Source organism: Haliotis cracherodii, unplaced genomic scaffold (assembly GCF_022045235.1).
Source record: "Haliotis cracherodii isolate W230 unplaced genomic scaffold, xgHalCrac1.p SCAF_8, whole genome shotgun sequence".
Classification (NCBI taxonomy): Eukaryota; Metazoa; Mollusca; class Gastropoda; order Lepetellida; family Haliotidae; genus Haliotis; species Haliotis cracherodii.
The window spans coordinates 59,960,991-59,980,968 of record NW_027266341.1 but is presented as its reverse complement, the minus strand read 5'-3'; the positions used below and the strand labels follow the sequence as shown (position 1 = coordinate 59,980,968).

Below are 19,978 nucleotides of genomic sequence, written 5' to 3'. Positions count from 1 at the left end.
AACTAACATAGTATTCATATAGTTCTACTCAGTAGTAACTAACATAGTATCATATAGTTCTACTCAGTAGTAACTAACATAGTATTCATATAGTTCTACTCAGTAGTAACTAACATAGTATTCATATAGTTCTACTCAGTAGTAACTAACATAGTATTCATATAGTTCTACTCAGTAGTAACTAACATCGTATCATATAGTTCTACTCAGTAGTAACTAACATAGTATTCATATAGTTCTACTCAGTAGTAACTAACATAGTATTCATATAGTTCTACTCAGTAGTAACGAACATAGTATTTACATGGGAGCAAGTGTGGCTCAGTTGTGTAAGGCCCGCAATTCGCTGGGCAGAGTTGTGCCCCTTTGACGTGCCATAAACAAAGAGGAATATAGTACTAGTTTTGTCAGGATCATGTTTGCAGGATTCACAAACGTGGTCAAGCCCTGCATCACTTCCGGCTTTCCACATCCACCAACCTGACATGCTAAAACTCATGCCATAGATCACATGGCCGGCCATCCACTGGGAATAACCCTAGCGTCCCTAATCCTGTCCGTGCCAGCACGCTCACCTCTAAAATGATAAGGACGTAGACGAGGAGGAGGACGATCAGGGCGTAGACGACGCTATTCTTGTGGTTGGTGGCGAGGGGGTGGTAGGAGTAGAAGAAGGAGATGGTGGATTCCGAGCTGCTGTTGACGTCCACGAAGCAAGGACTCTCGAAACTGGAAGACAGGACGTCGACAACACGTGACTCCGAGCTGGTGCCTGACCGTTCATTTACTTTGTTTGTTTGTTGTTTAACGCCGCACTCAGCAATATTCCAGCTATATGACGGCGGTCTGTAGTTAATCGAGTCTGGACCAGACAATCCTGTGATTGACATCATGAGCATCGATCCAAGCAATTGGGATCAGCGAGTCTGACCACCCGAACCCGTTAGTCGCCTCTTACGACATGCATAGTCGCCTTTTACGGCAAGCATGGGTTGCTGAAGACCTTTTCCACCCCGGATCTTCACGGGTCTGTTATTTACTGGCTACAGAGATATTGTTACACCACAGCGACTCCTGGGAGAGGAAGGGTGCTGGCGTTGCTTTGGTCGCTTATATAAAGCTGTAAGAATGGGATAACTATGAAATACTGTAAGGGACATTCTTGCGATCTCCCATTCCCGCGATCGCGACCTTTGTCCCTTACAATATTCCATAGATAACGTTAGAGTGATTGCGACGTTGCATTGGCTGTTACGTGCACATTGACAACTCGTCCATGTCATTATTAGGTGTTTTTTAAAATAGTAAATGTGTGTGCGTGGTTTACCTTGTGCACGTGAAAGTGTGCTCCAGCATTACAGGTACTTCCCCTAGGAGCTTGGTGGTGTTCACGTGCAACGTCCACTGGGGAGGAAATAAACTCATCAGTATCCCGCATCATCAGCACAGCCACTACCCCAACAACGACAGCTGATACTTCAATCACGACTACTACATTTTCTTTATCAGAGTTAAAGTGCTGCCGTCGTATGGAGGACGTTTTGGTGATTAAATGTTACTGTATTGACAAAAGTATGGATAAAAATATACTACTTTGCTCTCTAAGGGTATATATTTATCTTTCCCATACACAAAAAATATTCTAAAATATGTCAAACGTGTATTGAAATATACTCTTCAAAAAAAGAAACTTGACACTAACTTTCATTATAATGTAATATAATGCGATTGTTTCAAAATGGGACACAGAAACCATAATTGAAACACTGTTTGAAGATCAATGTACACAATGTTCAAAACATTAATCGTGTCACCTAGACAGACACATGTACACGATACAGTTAATGTCACAGGGGTACATAAAATGTCAGTATCGGTTGTGCCCACCACGTGCATCAATCACCGCTTGACACCGACGACCCATAGATGCAATCAAGTTGTCAATAACACGCTGTTGGATGTGCTGCCATTCATGCTGAAGTGCATCAAGAAGCGCGGGAAGTGTTTGGGGCGGTGGATTCCTTCTGCGAACGCGTCGATCCAACTCGTCCCACAGATGCTCAGTCGAGGACAAATCTAGTGACCGGGCTGGCCAAGGTAATGTCTGGATGTTGTTGTGCTGTAAGAAGTCCTGACAAACACGTGCAATATGTGGTCGGGCGTTGTCCTGCTGGAACTGTCCGCCATGAACGTTGACGTGAGGAAGAACGTAAGGCTGTAGGATCAAGTCTCTGTAACGCACACCTGGCAATGCACCTGCCACATGCACGAGAGGCGTCCTACCACCGTGATGAATTCCGGCCCATACCATGACACTCCCGCCGCCAAATGGGACAACCTGCTGCACACAGTTGGGGGCGTTAAGTTCACCCCGACGTCTGTAGACACGTGCGCGCCCATCAGCACGTGTGAGTAGGAAACGGGACTTGTCAGTAAACAGTACATTTCTCCACCTTGCACGTGCCCATCTAACCCTCTGTTGGCACCAAAGCAGACGGTCTGCCAGATGACTTGGGGTCAATACATGACGTCGAACAGGTCTTCGTGCAAAAAGTCCAGCCTCCCTCAGTCTGTTGCGTACCGTTTGATCTGATATTCTGCGTACCCCAGGGATCTGTGTGGTTGTAGACGTGGCTGTGGTAGTGCGGTATCGGAGGTGTCGCAGCCGGATGTATCGATCTTGTGCTTGGGTTGTCACCCTTGGTCTTCCTGACCTTGGTCTGTCGTCAACTCTGTTGGTCTTGTTGTATCGGGTCCACAGTGCGGAGATTGTCTGTCTGGATACGCCAAAGTGCCTGGCCACATCTTGCTGAGTTGCTCCAGCTTGTAATCTCCCAATCGCGTTGTTCCGTTTAGCTGCATTCAGTCTTGGCATTCTGTCACCGCCTCTAATGCCTTTATAAGGACTGTATAAACAGCCGTTGATGTGGATTTTTATACCCATTCAGCAGGGGGGCCTGCATGCCTAAATGCAGGATCCTGTGCTGCACGCTTTTTACAGGCGGTTGCGTTTGGATGAAGCTGTAAAATTGATCCCCAAACGCTACGTTTATGTGCTTTGCATGTGTTTTCGCGAATTATAGACACATCTTTTTGTTTGACTTATTTGGTTCTCATTTAATGTAATTATTTTAGATATTTGGCAAAAAGTGGTTTTACATCTATGTCAAGTTTCTTTTTTTGAAGAGTATATATAATCCCTATCCAAAGTTGTGTTGTATGCGACATTAAACACAGTGTTGAAGCTGTTAGGACTGACTGTTTGATTGGCTAGTCGGATTTGCATCGGCTCCGTCCCCTCCATCCCCATCTCAACGTCCTCCTCCTCCACGAAGGGTCCTTGTAGCGACATCCTCACGACGGGGTACGTGGCACTCGCATGCTCCAACTCCAGACCTGAAGGAGAGTGACAGGAGGATGACTGAGAGAAAGAGTGACGGCGTGAGGGAATGAAAGTGAGAGAAAGAGTGACGGCGTGAGGGAATGAAAGTGAGAGAAAGAGTGACGGCGTGAGTGAACGAGTGAGGGAATGCTGGTATAGCAAGATGTCATTTAAGGATGCTGGTATAGCAAGATGTCATTTAAGGATGCTGGTATAGCAAGATGTCATTTAAGGATGCTGGTATAGCAAGATGTCATGTAAGGATGCTGGTATAGCAAGATGTCATGTAAGGATGCTGGTATAGCAAGATGTCATGTAAGGATGCTGGTATAGCAAGATGTCATGTCGGGCATGCTGGTATAGCAAGATGTCATTTAAGGATGCTGGTATAGCAAGATGTCATGTAAGGATGCTGGTATAGCAAGATGTCATTTAAGGATGCTGGTATGGCAAGATGCCATGTAGGGCATGCTGGTATAGCAAGATGCCATGTAGGGCATGCTGGTATAGCAAGATGCCATATAAGGATGCTGGTATAGCAAGATGCCATGTAAGGATGCTCGTATGACAAGATGCCATGTAAGGATGCTGGTATAGCAAGATGCCATGTAGGGAGGCTGGTATAGCAAGATGTCATTTAAGGATGCAGGTATAGCAAGATGTCATGTAAGGATGCTGGTATAGCAAGATGTCATGTAAGGATGCTGGTATAGCAAGATGTCATTTAAGGATGCTGGTATAGCAAGATGTCATGTAAGGATGCTGGTATAGCAAGATGTCATGTAGGGCATACTGGTATAGCAAGATGTCATGTAAGGATGCTGGTATAGCAAGATGTCATGTAAGGATGCTGGTAGAGCAAGATGTCATTTAAGGATGCTGGTATAGCAAGCTGTCATGTAAGGATGCTGGTATAGCAAGATGTCATGTAAGGATGCTGGTATAGCAAGATGTCATTTAAGGATGCAGGTATAGCAAGATGTCATGTGAGGATGCTGGTATAGCAAGATGTCATGTAGGGCATGCTGGTATAGCATGATGCCATGTAGGGCATGCTGGTATAGCAAGATGCCATGTAGGGCATGCTGGTATAGCAAGATGCCATATAAGGATGCTGGTATAGCAAGATGCCATGTAGGACATGCTGGTATAGCAAGATGCCATGTAAGGATGCAGGTGTAGCAAGATGCCATGTTAGGTTTACCTTTGTGCTGTAGCGGCTCCACACTAAACTGGCGCCACTCCTCCTCCACCTCGATGTTCAGGACGATGTAGAACTGTAACAGACCAAGGACATTTCATTGTAGTTCTAACGTGGAGTGGGGTGTTGGTGTATAAAGCGCCGTGCTGTGTAGAGTTGCGTCCCCGAGGCGTGCCAGCATCCTATCGTTGTGAGTTCGAATCCCGATTCACCATGATTATAATCATTGGTTTCTCACCGCCATGCATTGGGCCTTCCTCCCTTGCCAAGGTGTCAGCCTCACATTGCAGCTGCTAATAACGATTTAGCTATTAGCTATTACCGTACTTCATTGCGCAGAATTCCACTCTTAGGCGTGCCAGAATCATCGGGCTTGGTTTGGCCTCATCTTGTTCCACGTTTGTCAAGGTCACCCCCCTGCCCATAGGGGCTTCCCATGGGTATCTGCAACGCCCTGATACAACTGACCTAATGCCCAAAGCGGCGTTAAACCCATCTTAGCCACTCACCTCAGACATGGTGCTGGGATCATCTGGAGTAGAGGTGGAGACATTTGAACACCCAGTGTCTGGTCTTTACTCACACTGCAGACCAGAGTCAGGAGAAGGACGAACACCCAGTGTCTGGTCTATACTCACACTGCACACCAGAGTCAGGAGAAGGACGAACACCCGGTGTCTGGTCTATACTCACACTGCACACCAGCGTAATGAGAAGGATGAGCACCCGGCGTCTGGTCTTTACTCACACTGTACACCAGAGTCAGGAGAAGGATGAACACCCGGTGTCTGGTCTATACTCACACTGCACACCAGAGTCAGGAGAAGGATGAACACCCGGTGTCTGGTCTATACTCACACTGCACACCAGAGTCAGGAGAAGGATGAACACCCGGTGTCTGGTCTATACTCACACTGCACACCAGAGTCAGGAGATGGATGAACACCCAGTGTCTGGTCTTTACTCACACTGCACACCAGAGTCGGGAGAAGGACGAACACCCGGTGTCTGGTCTATACTCACACTGCACACCAGAGTCAGGAGAAGGATGAACACCCGGTGTCTGGTCTATACTCACACTGCACGCCAGATTTAGGAGAAGGATGAACACCTGGTGTCTGGTCTATACTCACACTGCACACCAGAGTCAGGAGAAGGATGAACACCCGGTGTCTGGTCTATACTCACACTGCACACCAGAGTCAGGAGAAGGATGAACACCCGGTGTCTGGTCTATACTCACACTGCACACCAGAGTCAGGAGAAGGATGAACACCCGGTGTCTGGTCTTTACTCACACTGCAGACCAGAGTCGGGAGAAGGACGAACACCCGGTGTCTGGTCTATACTCACACTGCACACCAGAGTCAGGAGAAGGATGAACACCCGGTGTCTGGTCTATACTCACACTGCACACCAGAGTCAGGAGAAGGATGAACACCAAGTGTCTGGTCTATACTCACACTGCACACCAGAGTCAGGAGAAGGATGAACACCCGGTGTCTGGTCTATACTCACACTGCACACCAGAGTCAGGAGAAGGATGAACACCAAGTGTCTGGTCTATACTCACACTGCACACCAGAGTCAGGAGAAGGATGACGGCAACCTTGATGTGATGGAAGACGACCTTCTTCGTGCACGTCGTTGAAGAAGTGAAGACGTCGTCGTCAAGGTCTTCCTCCAGCAATTTCTCCGACTTCTTCAGAGACCTGTCAGGATTGCATAGGTCATTAATAAAGAGCCGATGTATTGGCCAATATGATTTCTACCAGTTCAGCCTATTCACAAGATTCACTTTTTCTATATGTAATCCACCCTTTTTCATCCCTACTCCAGCCGCTTTCTACTTCATACATTGGGGTTTTTCGTGAAGATCCGGGGTAGAATTCAGCAACCCATGCTTGCCGTAAATGGCGACTATGCTTGTCGTAAGAGGCGATAAACGGGATCGGGTGGTCAGGCTCGCTGACTTGGCTGATGCATGTCATCTTATCCCAATTGTGTGGATCGATGCTCACGTTGTCAATCACTGGATTGTCTGGTCCAGACTCGATTATTAACAGACCGCCGTCATATAGCTGGAATATTGCTGAGTGCGGCGTTAACCAACAAACAAACACATTATACATTAGGCTTCAGAATGAGTGTCATTTAAAATGTCATCCAAGATTATTTCTTTTCACATTTCGTGATGTAGAAGACTGTGACATGAAAGAATGAAACCATGAAAATGTCTTGATTGTCCCAGATGGACACTGGTCCGGCGGACGCCGCCCTTCCCCAAGCCATTCAGCAAATCTAGGTTGTTTGTAAATCAGTTCCCGTCTACACTTGTATCAGTCTATGTAACCATTCCCCTGCGATTTCTGAAATGTTCCCATTCCCCAGCGATATTTGACATGTACCTCGTTCCCAGCAATATATAAGACGAAACCGTTCCCCAGCGATATCTAAAATGTTCAGGTTCCCCAGCGATATCTGACACGTACCCATTCCCCAGCGATATTTGACACGTACCCATTCCCCAGTGATATCTGACACGTACCCATTCCCCAGCGATATCTGACACGTACCCATTCCCCAGCGATATCTGACACGTACCCATTCCCCAGCGATATCTGACACGTACCCATTCCCCAGCGATATCTAAAATGTTCAGGTTCCCCGGCGTTATCTGACACGTACCCGTTCCCCAGGGATATCTTCACCGTATCGGACAGAAGTGGCGACGACTCTGACATCGAAGCCTCCGCCGAGGACTGCGGCGTCAGGTTCCCCTTCTGTACCAACACTGCTGACGACACATTGTCTTGCGACGACCTGCTTCGGAACGTCACGTGAGGGTTGATTCTGATCCCGCCGGTGCTAGAAGAGCGCGTGATGCGAGGCATGACGTGGTCGTTTGGGCTGGCGCGAGCTCATCGGATCCTGGAACAAGAATAGATATCAGTTTGGTGTGTATACTCCCCAGGGAGCCAACTGTGAAATACATTAGTCAAATATTTTCAAGCTGCGTTAGCACTACTCCAGCAATGTCACGGAGGAGGGAAGTGAGTGTGTGAGTGTGTGAGTGTGCGTGCGTACGTGCGTGTGTCCATTTGTGCGTACATGTGTGTGTACGTACTCGTGTGCATGTACGTGTGTGTGTGCATACATGTTTTCGTACGTGTGTCTGTGCGTACGTTGGTGTGCGCGTACATGTTTGTGTGTGCGTACATTTGTACCTACATGTGTGTGTGCGTGCGTACTCGTGTGTGTACGTTTGCATGCGTGTGTGTGTAAGTGTGCGAGTGAGTGAGTGAATGTAAGTATGTATCCTGTCATTATCATTAGATTTTACGCCGCATCTAGCAGTATAACACCAAGGCAATCATAGCGGCCTAACAAATGCACAGACACTGGGAGGAGGCCAAATTTTACTGTTTCAGGCCATTAGCTAAACGATTCAAGGGGTTTCATTACAGATGTACAATTTACACAACAGAGACTGGTGGATTTAGATAGTGGTTTTACGCTGCGCTAAGCAATATTCCAGCAATATCTTCGAGGGAGACACCATGTGGAGAACCCGGGTCTTCAGCGTGACGAGGCAACCACCAGTGTACCAAACCTCCGGGTTAACGCAGACGTCAGTCGCTCACCTTGATCTGACCTTGAGGTGGGACAGAGGTCAGTCTTCCAACTTACATGAGACAGAAAACTGGCTGCCGTGTATCTTCTTTCGGCTGAGCGTATCACTCCTCGTTGTCTGTTACGAAAAGAAGTTCGAATTAGTCAACTTTCCGGCATTTTGTCAACATCAGTTTAGGATGCGAAAAGAGAGTTTTAGCAGCATGGAGTGGATGAAGAAACACACATGGAGCGGATGAAGAGACACACGGAGCGGATGAAGAGATACACGGAGTGGATGAAGAGACACACAGAGCGGATGAAGAGACACACGGAGTGGATGAAGAGACACGGAGTGGACGAAGAGACACACGGAGCAGATGAAGAGACACACGGAGCGGATGAAGAGACACGAAGTTGATGACCAGACACACGGAGGGGATGAAGAGACACACGGATTTGACGAAGAGACACACATGGAGAGGATGAAGAGACACACGGAGTGGACGAAGAGACACACGGAGCGGACGAAGAGATACACGGAGCGGACGAAGAGACACACGGATTGGATGAAGAGACACACGGAGCGGACGAAGAGACACACGGAGCGGACGAAGAGACACACGGATTGGATGAAGAGACACATAGAGCGGATGAAGAGACATACCCCGAGCGGATGAAGAGACACACGGAGTGGACGAAGAGACACACTGAGTGGACGAAGAGACACACGGAGCGGACGAAGAGATACACGGAGCGGACGAAGAGACACACGGAGTGGATGAAGAGACACACGGAGCGGACGAAGAGACACACGGAGCGGACGAAGAGACACACGGATTGGATGAAGAGACACATAGAGCTGATGAAGAGACATACCCCGAGCGGATGAAGAGACACACGGAGTGGACGAAGAGACACACGGAGTGGATGAACAGACACGATGTTGATGAACAGACACACGGAGGGGATGAGGAGACACACGGATTTGACGAAGAGACACACATGGAGAGGATGAAGAGACACACGGAGTGGACGAAGAGACACACGGAGCGGACGAAGAGATACACGGAGCGGACGAAGTGATACACGGAGCGGACGAAGAGACACACGGAGTGGACGAAGAGACACACGGAGCGGACGAAGAGACACACGGAGTGGACGAAGAGACACACGGAGCGGACGAAGAGATACACGGAGCGGACGAAGAGACACACGGATTTGACGAAGAGATACACGGAGTGGACGAAGACACACACGAAGTGGATGAAGAGACACACGGAGAGGACGAAGAGACACACGGAGCGGACGAAGAGACACACGGAGCGGACGAAGAGACACACGGATTGGATGAAGAGACACATAGAGCGGATGAAGAGACATACCCCGAGCGGATGAAGAGACACACGGAGTGGATGAAAAGACACACGGAGTGGACGAAGAGATACACGGAGCGGGCGAAGAGACACATTGAGCGGACGAAGAGACACACGGAGCGGATGAAGAGACACACTCAGGGGATGAACAGACACATAGAGCGGATGAAGAGACACACGGAGTGGATGAACAGACACGAAGTTGATGAACAGACACACGGAGGGGATGAAGAGACACACGGATTTGACGAAGAGACACACATGGAGAGGATGAAGAAACACAAGGAGTGGACGAACAGACACATGGAAAGGATGAAGAGACACACGGAGTGGACGAAGAGACACACGGAGCGGACGAAGAGATACACGGAGCTGACGAAGAGACACACGGAGTGGACGAAGAGACACACAGAGCGGACGAAGAGACACACGGAGCGGACGAAGAGACACACGGAGCGGACGAAGAGACACACGGAGCGGACGAAGAGATACACGGAGCGGACGAAGAGACACACGGAGTGGACGAAGAGACACACGGAGCGGACGAAGAGATACACGGAGCGGACGAAGAGACACACGGAGTGGACGAAGAGACACACGGAGCGGACGAAGAGACACACGGAGTGAATGAAGAGACACGCGGAGTGGACGAACAGACACATGGAGAGGATGAAGAGACACACGGATTTGACGAAGAGACACACGGAGCGGATGAAGAGATACACGGAGTGGATGAAGACAGGTTTTTTTTCGCTGTTTCGATTATTTTCTCGAAATGTCGGGCTTTTCAGCTAAAACTGAAAATACGATAAAATAATTGAAGTAATGAGAAAAAATATAAGTAACGAGAAACAAATCGACATGATGAAAATATAATCGAAGTAACGAGAAAATAATTGAAATTTCCACTTTCTAACAATAAAATTAAAATAACAAGAAAATAATCGATCTTACGAAAATCTGCTGGAAGCAACGAAAAAATGTGAAATTTTGAAAAAATAAACAAGTAATTGAAATTAATGAGGATGTTTTAGTTACAGAATATATAATTATGGTACCAGGGTGGCAATATAAGGTTTTCGTACTGACATCTTTGTGTTAATCGATATCCGTCACATTATGATACGGTAATTTTACAAACAACGAAGATGCCTAATGATAGCAGTGTGGACGTTATCTAAACCTGCGTACACCTGCACACATAGTGCCCCATCCACTTCTTTTTGCATTAAAAAAAAGATTTTGAACTTTACCAGAACTACCGACTTTATCTCACCTGATTTACGGTCCGCAGGTGAGAGAGGGCCCCTTTTACAACTTGATTACCCTGAAAATTCTTTCTGAATGAATTTGAAAATCCATAATATAATATCACCCCTTTCACAATAGATTATAGATATATCAGCATTGTAGTGACACTTAATAAAGTCTAAAGATCTCAATTGTTCCACTCGTGTGTCATCAGGGCGAGTTATAGGTCTGAGCAGAACCTACACTGATGCGTGGCTGTTAACAGCGCTGTGTCAGGCGATAAGGGTTCGATCAGGGACAGGGGGGTCACGACATCAAGGATGGGGTTGGGGGACGACATGAAGGGGGAACAATGCTGTGGCTGCTGACAACGGGATGAGACGTGTCCTGACAGAAACAGGGAGTCGGCACGAGGTAGGGCGAGATAGGGAGAGTATGGGAATTGTTCGTTATCAGCTTGTGAGGACATATTGAGCTGACCTTCTCAGCAAACATTTATGTGTACATTATTTTCCAAAATAGGGTTGGGGAAACCCTCTTTACTGCATGTTTATTTTAATCTGTAAACAATAATAACAACAAAGACGACGGTGATGATGATGTGTTGGTGTTGGTGGTGATGATGATGATGATGATGGTGGTGGTGGTGGTGATGACGACGATAATGACGACGACGACGATGATGATGATGATGATGACGACGACGACGACGACGACGACGACGATGATGATGACATGACATATGACATGATGGATATTTAAAGTTCACTTGCATAAAGTACACACAACAGATGCTAAGATGTAAGGTAAGGACATTAACCCACAAAACAATTAAGAGTTATATTTAAACAAAAGAAGATAACAAAGCATTTTATGAAGCACCGGGCAACATAAACATATGCCTGTGTGTACTAACTTCAGAGTGGTCATTGGACATTGGTCAAAACAAAAATGGAAAAAAAAGGATTTTAGGAACATGTTTGTTTTTAGTGAGTTTTAAAAAGGATTGTTGGCCTGGTGAAAGAAAGAAAAATGATAAACGTCATGTAGAATGACATAAGATATATGTTTAAAGGTTGTTTTTCGCAGGAATGTAAAGGTTAACTTAATCAACGGGGACGAGAAGTTGAACTGTGTTTCACATTGTGAAACGTGAGTCGGTGGCACCGTAAAACAAGTAACTTTAAAAGCGCCTTTAGTGTGCTGACAGAATTTGTGTTGTGTGCTGGTGACGTGCATTGTTCCATAGAGAATATAATAGATGGAACACACACTACGAGCACTAGGAGGCACTGTTCAAATACAGAATGTTGGATACCAAATTCTCCACACGACTTGAAAACTGACTGGAGATCGATTGTTGTCTGATCATGTTTGATTTAACGCCACACTCAGCAATATTCCAGCTATATGACGGCGGTCTGTAAATAATCGAGTCTGGACCAGACAATCCAGTGATTGACATCATGAGCATCGATCTACACATTTGGGATACGATGACATGCATCAACCAAGTCAGCGAGCCTGACTACCCGATCCCGTTAGTCGCCTTTTACGACAAGCATAGTCGCCTGTTACGGCAAGCATTGGTTGCTGAAGACCTATTCCACCCCGAATCTTCACGGGTCGTCTAATTATGTCATACATGTTTGCTATTTTAAAATTCGCCACGAAAGAAGCAAATATCTCCCTGATACTAAAGGCTAAATGTCCCTGACATCCTCTCACAATGTAGCTCATGTATGTCTGATATCGACCAGGGAGAATAGAAATCATTAAGTAAGGATAAGATTTAAGGATGAACAACTTCTTTATCACAATTAGGAGCAACGTTTCCGTGTAGGTTCTAACACCGTTATAAAAAATAAGTATTTTTTGTAATAAAGAAGTTGTTCATCCATAAGTCTTACCCTTACTTAGTACTCCAACTTCTAAAAGCCTCTCAAAGGAGGTAGCAACCATTAAGTTTAAATGCTAACCAGTCACGAATATGTCAATTTATAATGGCTTAGTTCCACAAAAGCGAGTTCTCGTTATCCATACTCATTGCATACACATGCGGAGGTGAAACTGGGTTTAACATCGCGTCCAAGATTATTGCACTTATATAGCGACGTGCATGTACGTGTGTGTGTTTGTGTGGCTGCTTGTACTAGTCCGGCTGCCGATTTATAGTGCTAGCCCACTGAGATACCATGCCGCAGTTTAAAATGAATACCCCACTCAGACACAGTATACTGACTCCGAGCCGACCAGTCCTTGTTTTAGCCCCTTAATGCCGAGCGCCAGACAGGGTAACAACAAGTACCATCTTTTAACGTCTTTTGGTATGACGCGGCCGGGGATCGAACACCGGACCTTCCGCTCTCCGGGCGGACGCTCTACCACTAAACCACGGAGGCGGTCCAACAGCCACACAACTGTGGCGGGTTAACAAGGTACCAAAGTATCGGTTCTATTCATTCATGTAAAACGACAAGAAAGGTCAAACAACGCGTAGAACACCAAACAGGGATTTAAATTCATCAACAAAACTGCATTTATTGATTCGAAAGTATTATAAGCAACAATTGGAATTGCATTATTCCTGCCTACAGAGTACGTAAACTAGCGAGAAAAAGAAACGCCACCAAATAATTTTCTGGTCTAAAACAAAACAGACGCAAAATTTAGTAACAGTTTATGTTTATTATAAAAAAAACCAATTATTCAAAAACGGTATTTGAAAATGACAAGATAAAAAATCATGTACTTAAAGTTCTGCAGACACGTTTATCATTCTGGGTGCACTGTCCAGTATTCGATCACACCCCCAGAATCGACGTCGATCTCTTTTAAAATCCCGTGCTACACACGTGGCTCAGTATCAGATGTGACCCCTTCCAGCAACGATGCAGACTCTAACACGAGGTCGAACTGAGTACACAAGTCACCTGACATCTTCATAAGGCATCCTACGCCATTCTTCCTGCAGGGCAATTGCCAAGGCATCCCTTGTATATGGCGGTTGTTGACCTTTTCGAATCCTGCTTCCAAGTTGGTTACAGAGGTGCTCTATGGGCGACAGGTCCGGTGATCTGGCTGGCCACTGTTATATGGTCACGTATGAAACGTTAACGTCATGTCCTTGAAAGGTCGATAGGCACGGAGACCATACAGGCGGAGCCGTCTAGCAACGTTACTTATGCATACTGGATGTCCAAGGTTATTTTCGGATGATGACGTCACATTTAGAAATATAAGTGAAGCACCCGTAAATACCGGTCTTCCTCTGGGGTCGTGACCTTGGGTCTTCCACTCCTCGGCCTGTCCGCAGTACTGCCAGTTTGCCTGTGGCGTGTGACAAGTCAGGCGATGGTGCACTTGAAGCAGCCCATGATCATGGCAACGTGATCCTGCGTCGCTCCCATTTGCAACATACCGATGGCTCTCTCCCTCTGCTCTGCGGTTAGTCGGGGCATGTTCGTTGTTTTAAACGGTCTCGTGTGATGAGAGAGTACAATCCTGCTCATGTTTTATACCAGAATTTCATACGGGTAACTTCGTGCACATTTTCCATTTTTTAGTTATTAAATTCCCTTTTCTCGCAAATCACGTGAAGCACGTGCACATGTTCAAAGAGAATAGGTAAGTTGCATTCCAGCTAGGTGTTCCCTTCTGTTTTCGTCCTGTTTGGCAAATTTGTTGAAAACCGACGACCATTATTTATTTGGTGCCGTTTCTTTTGCCCCTCAGTTTATATATTCGATACCTAGTTAATTCTATATCATTATAATGATTTTTTTAATGATTGAATCAATAAATATAGCTAGTTAGCTTTAAAGATACCGTGACTTGGAGGCTGCTAACCAGAATTCCGCAGGGGGTCAGTGCGTGGGTAACATAGGTCCATCCAGGTATGATGTAAGTGAGTTAACATGATTGTGTGATCCAAAGAGGGCTTGACAGTATCAACAACGCTAGACGTCGTTGTCACGTCACTACAACTAATATCACGTCAACAATTACGTATGGCGCGTGAACCCATTATCGTATGAATTTGTAGACAACTTGTAGTATTTAACTCACTTGGCCGCTATCAGTTTTGACGTAATACAGGCAGCACAGCACATCATTGTTGACGTAATACTGACGTCACAGCCCATCATTGTCGACGTAATACAGACGTCACAGCCCATCATTGTTGGCGTAATACAGACGTCACAGCCCATCATTGTTTATGCAATACAGACGTCACAGCCCATCATTGTTGACGTAATACAGACGTCACAGCCCATCATTGTTGTCGTAATACAGACGTCAAAGCCCATCATTGTTGACGTAATACAGACGCCACAGCCCGTCATTATTGGTGTAATACAAACGCCTCAGCCCATCATTGTTGACGCAATACAGACGTCAAAGCCCATCATTGTTGACGTAATACAGACGCCACAGCCTGTCATTCTTGGTGTACTACAAACGCCACAGTCCATCATTGTTGGTGTAATACAGACGTCACAGCCCATCACTGTTGACGTAATACAGACGTCACAGCCCATCATTGTTGACGCAATACTGACGTCACAGCCCATCATTGTTGACGTAATACAGACGTCACAGCCCATCATTGTTGGCGAACTACAGACGTCACAGCCCAGCATTGTTTATGCAATACAGACGTCACAGCCCATCATTGTTGTCGTAATACAGACGTCACAACCTATCATTGTTGGCGTAATACAGACTTCAAAGCCCATCATTGTTGACGTAATACAGACGTCACAGCCCATCACTGTTGGCGTAATACAGACGCCACAGCCTGTCATTGTCATTTAATGATTGAATCAATAAATATAGCTAGTTAGCTTTAAAGATACCGTGACTTGGAGGCTGCTAACCAGAATTCCGCAGGGGGTCAGTGCGTGGGTAACATAGGTCCATCCAGGTATGATGTAAGTGAGTTAACATGATTGTGTGATCCAAAGAGGGCTTGACAGTATCAACAACGCTAGACGTCGTTGTCACGTCACTACAACTAATATCACGTCAACAATTACGTATGGCGCGTGAACCCATTATCGTATGAATTTGTAGACAACTTGTAGTATTTAACTCACTTGGCCGCTATCAGTTTTGACGTAATACAGGCAGCACAGCACATCATTGTTGACGTAATACTGACGTCACAGCCCATCATTGTCGACGTAATACAGACGTCACAGCCCATCATTGTTGGCGTAATACAGACGTCACAGCCCATCATTGTTGACGCAATACTGACGTCACAGCCCATCATTGTTGACGTAATACAGACGTCACAGCCCATCATTGTTGTCGTAATACAGACGTCAAAGCCCATCATTGTTGACGTAATACAGACGCCACAGCCCGTCATTATTGGTGTAATACAAACGCCTCAGCCCATCATTGTTGACGCAATACAGACGTCAAAGCCCATCATTGTTGACGTAATACAGACGCCACAGCCTGTCATTCTTGGTGTACTACAAACGCCACAGTCCATCATTGTTGGTGTAATACAGACGTCACAGCCCATCACTGTTGACGTAATACAGACGTCACAGCCCATCATTGTTGACGCAATACTGACGTCACAGCCCATCATTGTTGACGTAATACAGACGTCACAGCCCATCATTGTTGACGTAATACAGACGTCACAGCCCATCATTGTTGTCGTAATACAGACGTCAAAGCCCATCATTGTTGACGTAATACAGACGCCACAGCCCGTCATTATTGGTGTAATACAAACGCCTCAGCCCATCATTGTTGACGCAATACAGACGTCAAAGCCCATCATTGTTGACGTAATACAGACGCCACAGCCTGTCATTCTTGGTGTACTACAAACGCCACAGTCCATCATTGTTGGTGTAATACAGACGTCACAGCCCATCACTGTTGACGTAATACAGACGTCACAGCCCATCATTGTTGACGGTGTACTACAAACGCCACAGTCCATCATTGTTGGTGTAATACAGACGTCACAGCCCATCACTGTTGACGTAATACAGACGTCACAGCCCATCATTGTTGACGCAATACTGACGTCACAGCCCATCATTGTTGACGTAATACAGACGTCACAGCCCAATTGTCGTAATACAGACGTCACAACCTATCATTGTTGGCGTAATACAGACTTCAAAGCCCATCATTGTTGACGTAATACAGACGTCACAGCCCATCACTGTTGGCGTAATACAGACGCCACAGCCTGTCATTGTTGGCGTAATACAGACGTCACAGCCCGTCATTATTGGTGTAATACAAACGCCTCAGCCCATCGTTGTTGGTGTAATACAGACGTCACAGCCCATCATTGTTGACGTAATACAGACGTCACAGCCCATCATTGTTGGCGAACTACAGACGTCACAGCCCAGCATTGTTTATGCAATACAGACGTCACAGCCCATCATTGTTGTCGTAATACAGACGTCACAACCTATCATTGTTGGCGTAATACAGACTTCAAAGCCCATCATTGTTGACGTAATACAGACGCCACAGCCCATCATTGTTGGCGTAATACAGACGTCACAGCCCATCATTGTTGACGAACTACAGACGTCACAGCCCATCACTGTTGGAGTATAATACAAACGCCTCAGCCCATCATTGTTGGTGTAATACAGACGTCACAGTCCATCACTGTTGGCGTAATACAGACGCCACAGCCCATCATTGTTGACGTAATACAGACGTCACAGCCCATCACTGTTGGCGTAATACAAACGCCTCAGCCCATCATTGTTGATGTAATACAGACGTCACAGCCCATCATTATTGGCGTAATACTGACGTTGCTCTCGGTATGTTTATATCGGTCATGTTAACTCATTGTGACACATTGAGGAAACTCACAACAGCTGATCATAAAGTGTGGGTGATAAGGAGATTAAACATCCGTGAGGGAATTAAATATAATTTTTATGAAACTTGTGTCAGACTTTGTGTATTTCCCCCTCACTTATATTTGGAAAACACCCGATGATTACTAAATCAGAAGGACCTACTCATACTAATCTAATATGAGTATAAATATGAGTGACGTCATACATATACTGAAAGTGAAACAGTTCTTAGGCTGGTCAAACAGTTCTAAGCCGAACAAACAAAACCAACAATTGTGAAATTGTTTTTATTTATTTTTTCAACATAATATCCATGCTTTTAAATACACTTCTCATACCGAAAGTGAATCTTTTTAATTCCAGCCAGGAAGAAGTTTTGCAGAAGCCACCCTGAAATCCCATTCAGGGCAGCTTTTGGGTTATCTTTGTCGTCATAGCGCTTTCCACGAATGTGTTCTTTCAGTTTAGGAAACAGGTGGAAATCACTTGCTGCCAGGTCTGGCGAGTATGGAGGGTGAGGAAGCTCTTCGAACTCCAGCAGTCAGCATTCCTCGCCGCTTTTCTTTGATAGAATCTCTTAGGCGATGAAGCAAATCAGCATAGTAGGCACTGGTAATCGTCTTTTGACTTTCTCAGTAATCATCAAGGATCACATCCTCTGCATCCCAGAATACACTGGTCGTGACTTTCTTCACTGATCTTGAAGACGTGTATTTCTTTGGTGCCGGAGAAGTTAAATGGTGCCATTTCATTGATTGACGTTTTTTTTAATCCGGATCATAGTGGTAGACCCATATTTAATCACTCGTTACTAATCTCTTTTTGAATTTGACGAAATCCTCCTCAATTAGCTCTACATTTGTATCTTGCAATGTCAGTTCTGTTTTGCTAAAGATCAGAATTTAGAAACGAGCAGATATCTTATTTATCTGTAAATGTTCATGAATAATAGTTTCAATGGATCCATGGCATAGACCTGTGTTTCCCTCAAATTCAGCAATGGTAATACGTCCATCTAACAGTATAAGGGTTTCTATCACCTTGATTGAATCTTCACTGATGGAAGTTGGGGGACGTCCAGACCTAGGGTCATCACCAAGGCTTCTTCTATAAGCCTTAATTATAGCTGCTCAACATGTAACAGTGGCACTAATCAACATACACATGTGACATGCGCTCATGAATTTTTTGGGAAGTTAAGTAAAAAACTTGATGACTGCTCGGTACTCGTTCGTTTCCATGTCTGTGTCCATTTGGACCCCTACCACGTTCAACTGGCTGTCACTAAAATACAAACGGCTTCAACAGACTAAATACTTGCAATTAACTACTCAAACAATGTACTACATTGACGTTGTTCTTACGCCGCATAGTTGAAAGTTAATCAGGGTTAGAACTGTTTGACCAGCCCTCGTATATAGTTATACATGTACAGCTATTAGATTACCATAGACTTCGGTCCTCTTGGTTAAAAACATGCAGATATGCTCTCCACAGCTTTACTGAGGCCTTGAATGTTGTAATCTTGATCAAACAACTTCTCTCCAAGAGTCGTATGGAGCTCTTTGGAATTTTCTAAGAAAGAGCATACTCATTTTACCTCAAGAGTTGTGGAATACTCGAGTATTGCTCGACATGAGGGGAAAGTTGACTATTGGAAAGTTGAAGTCATTGAACCTGTTTCTGGTCTGAAAGTGCAACAATTCAAGCAAATCCTTTGAGTTTCCGAGAGTCCTCATCGTAATAATACATTTTGTGATTATAAAGTTGTATAAATTAAGTTGTGTAAATCCTTGATTGTATTAAGGACTATGAGTGAGTGAGTGAGTTGGGTTTAACGCTGCTTTTAACAGTATTACAGTTATATCACGGCGTGCCGGCTTAATGTGGGAGGAAAGCCCGAAGTGATGCAGGTCTCAGACGTTTACCACTTCGGTGAAACCCATGAGCAAGGGTATGGTGCTGACAAACCTAGAAACATAATCAGGGCGAACCGGGATTCGAACCCACAATCATAGGTTTCTGGCGTGCCTAAGGGACGCAACTCTGCACAGCGAATCGCGGCGCCTAAGACGACTGGGCCACCCGTGCCCCCTATTAAGGACTATGGGTTTGTTTAATCTTTGAGACAGGGTAGTGGTAGTACATTTGACGGCCCCAGCAATACATCTCTATGTACGGAAAACAGTAAAAAAGAGGAATGGGCATGTCTTCAGGTTGATAGCACTCATGCATAGTTTTGTCATATGTTTGACCGCCTCCGTGGTCTACTGGACAGAGCTTCGGCCCT

The 19,978-nt window shown here is 45.5% G+C and overlaps 2 protein-coding genes across 3 annotated transcripts in view; one reads left to right on the top strand and one right to left on the bottom strand.

Annotated features, from left to right (window-relative positions):
* The window catches only part of LOC139450046 (P protein-like), a 39,976-nt gene that overhangs the window by 18,955 nt on the left and 1,043 nt on the right, over positions 1 to 19,978 (bottom strand). The window contains exons 2-8 of one of the 2 annotated variants that reach the window (XM_071231680.1): positions 8,274 to 8,334; positions 7,272 to 7,514; positions 6,157 to 6,295; positions 4,587 to 4,659; positions 3,260 to 3,396; positions 1,328 to 1,404; positions 576 to 729 (exon numbers count right to left, since the gene is read on the bottom strand). In XM_071231680.1, the coding sequence (XP_071087781.1) occupies positions 576 to 729; positions 1,328 to 1,404; positions 3,260 to 3,396; positions 4,587 to 4,659; positions 6,157 to 6,295; positions 7,272 to 7,477 (786 nt within the window). In that variant the 5' untranslated portion in view covers positions 7,478 to 7,514; positions 8,274 to 8,334. Of the gene's footprint in view, positions 1 to 575; positions 730 to 1,327; positions 1,405 to 3,259; positions 3,397 to 4,586; positions 4,660 to 5,221; positions 5,232 to 6,156; positions 6,296 to 7,271; positions 7,515 to 8,273; positions 8,335 to 19,978 lie in introns of those variants that run through there. The other variant, XM_071231681.1, reaches the window with a different exon arrangement.
* Positions 8,872 to 10,198, top strand: LOC139451111 (uncharacterized). The gene is made up of 2 exons (XM_071232910.1): positions 8,872 to 8,972; positions 9,193 to 10,198. Exons 1-2 carry the CDS (start codon positions 8,872 to 8,874, stop codon positions 10,196 to 10,198), a joined length of 1,107 nt encoding a protein of 368 aa, XP_071089011.1.

Coding starts and splice junctions, on each gene's coding strand:
- LOC139451111 (XM_071232910.1), top strand. CDS start 8,872: ATGAAGAGACACACGGAGTGGACGAAGAGACACACTGAGTGGACGAAG. Junction 8,973..9,192: donor CGGACGAAGAGACACACGGA/GTGGATGAAGAG, acceptor GATTTGACGAAG/AGACACACATGGAGAGGATG.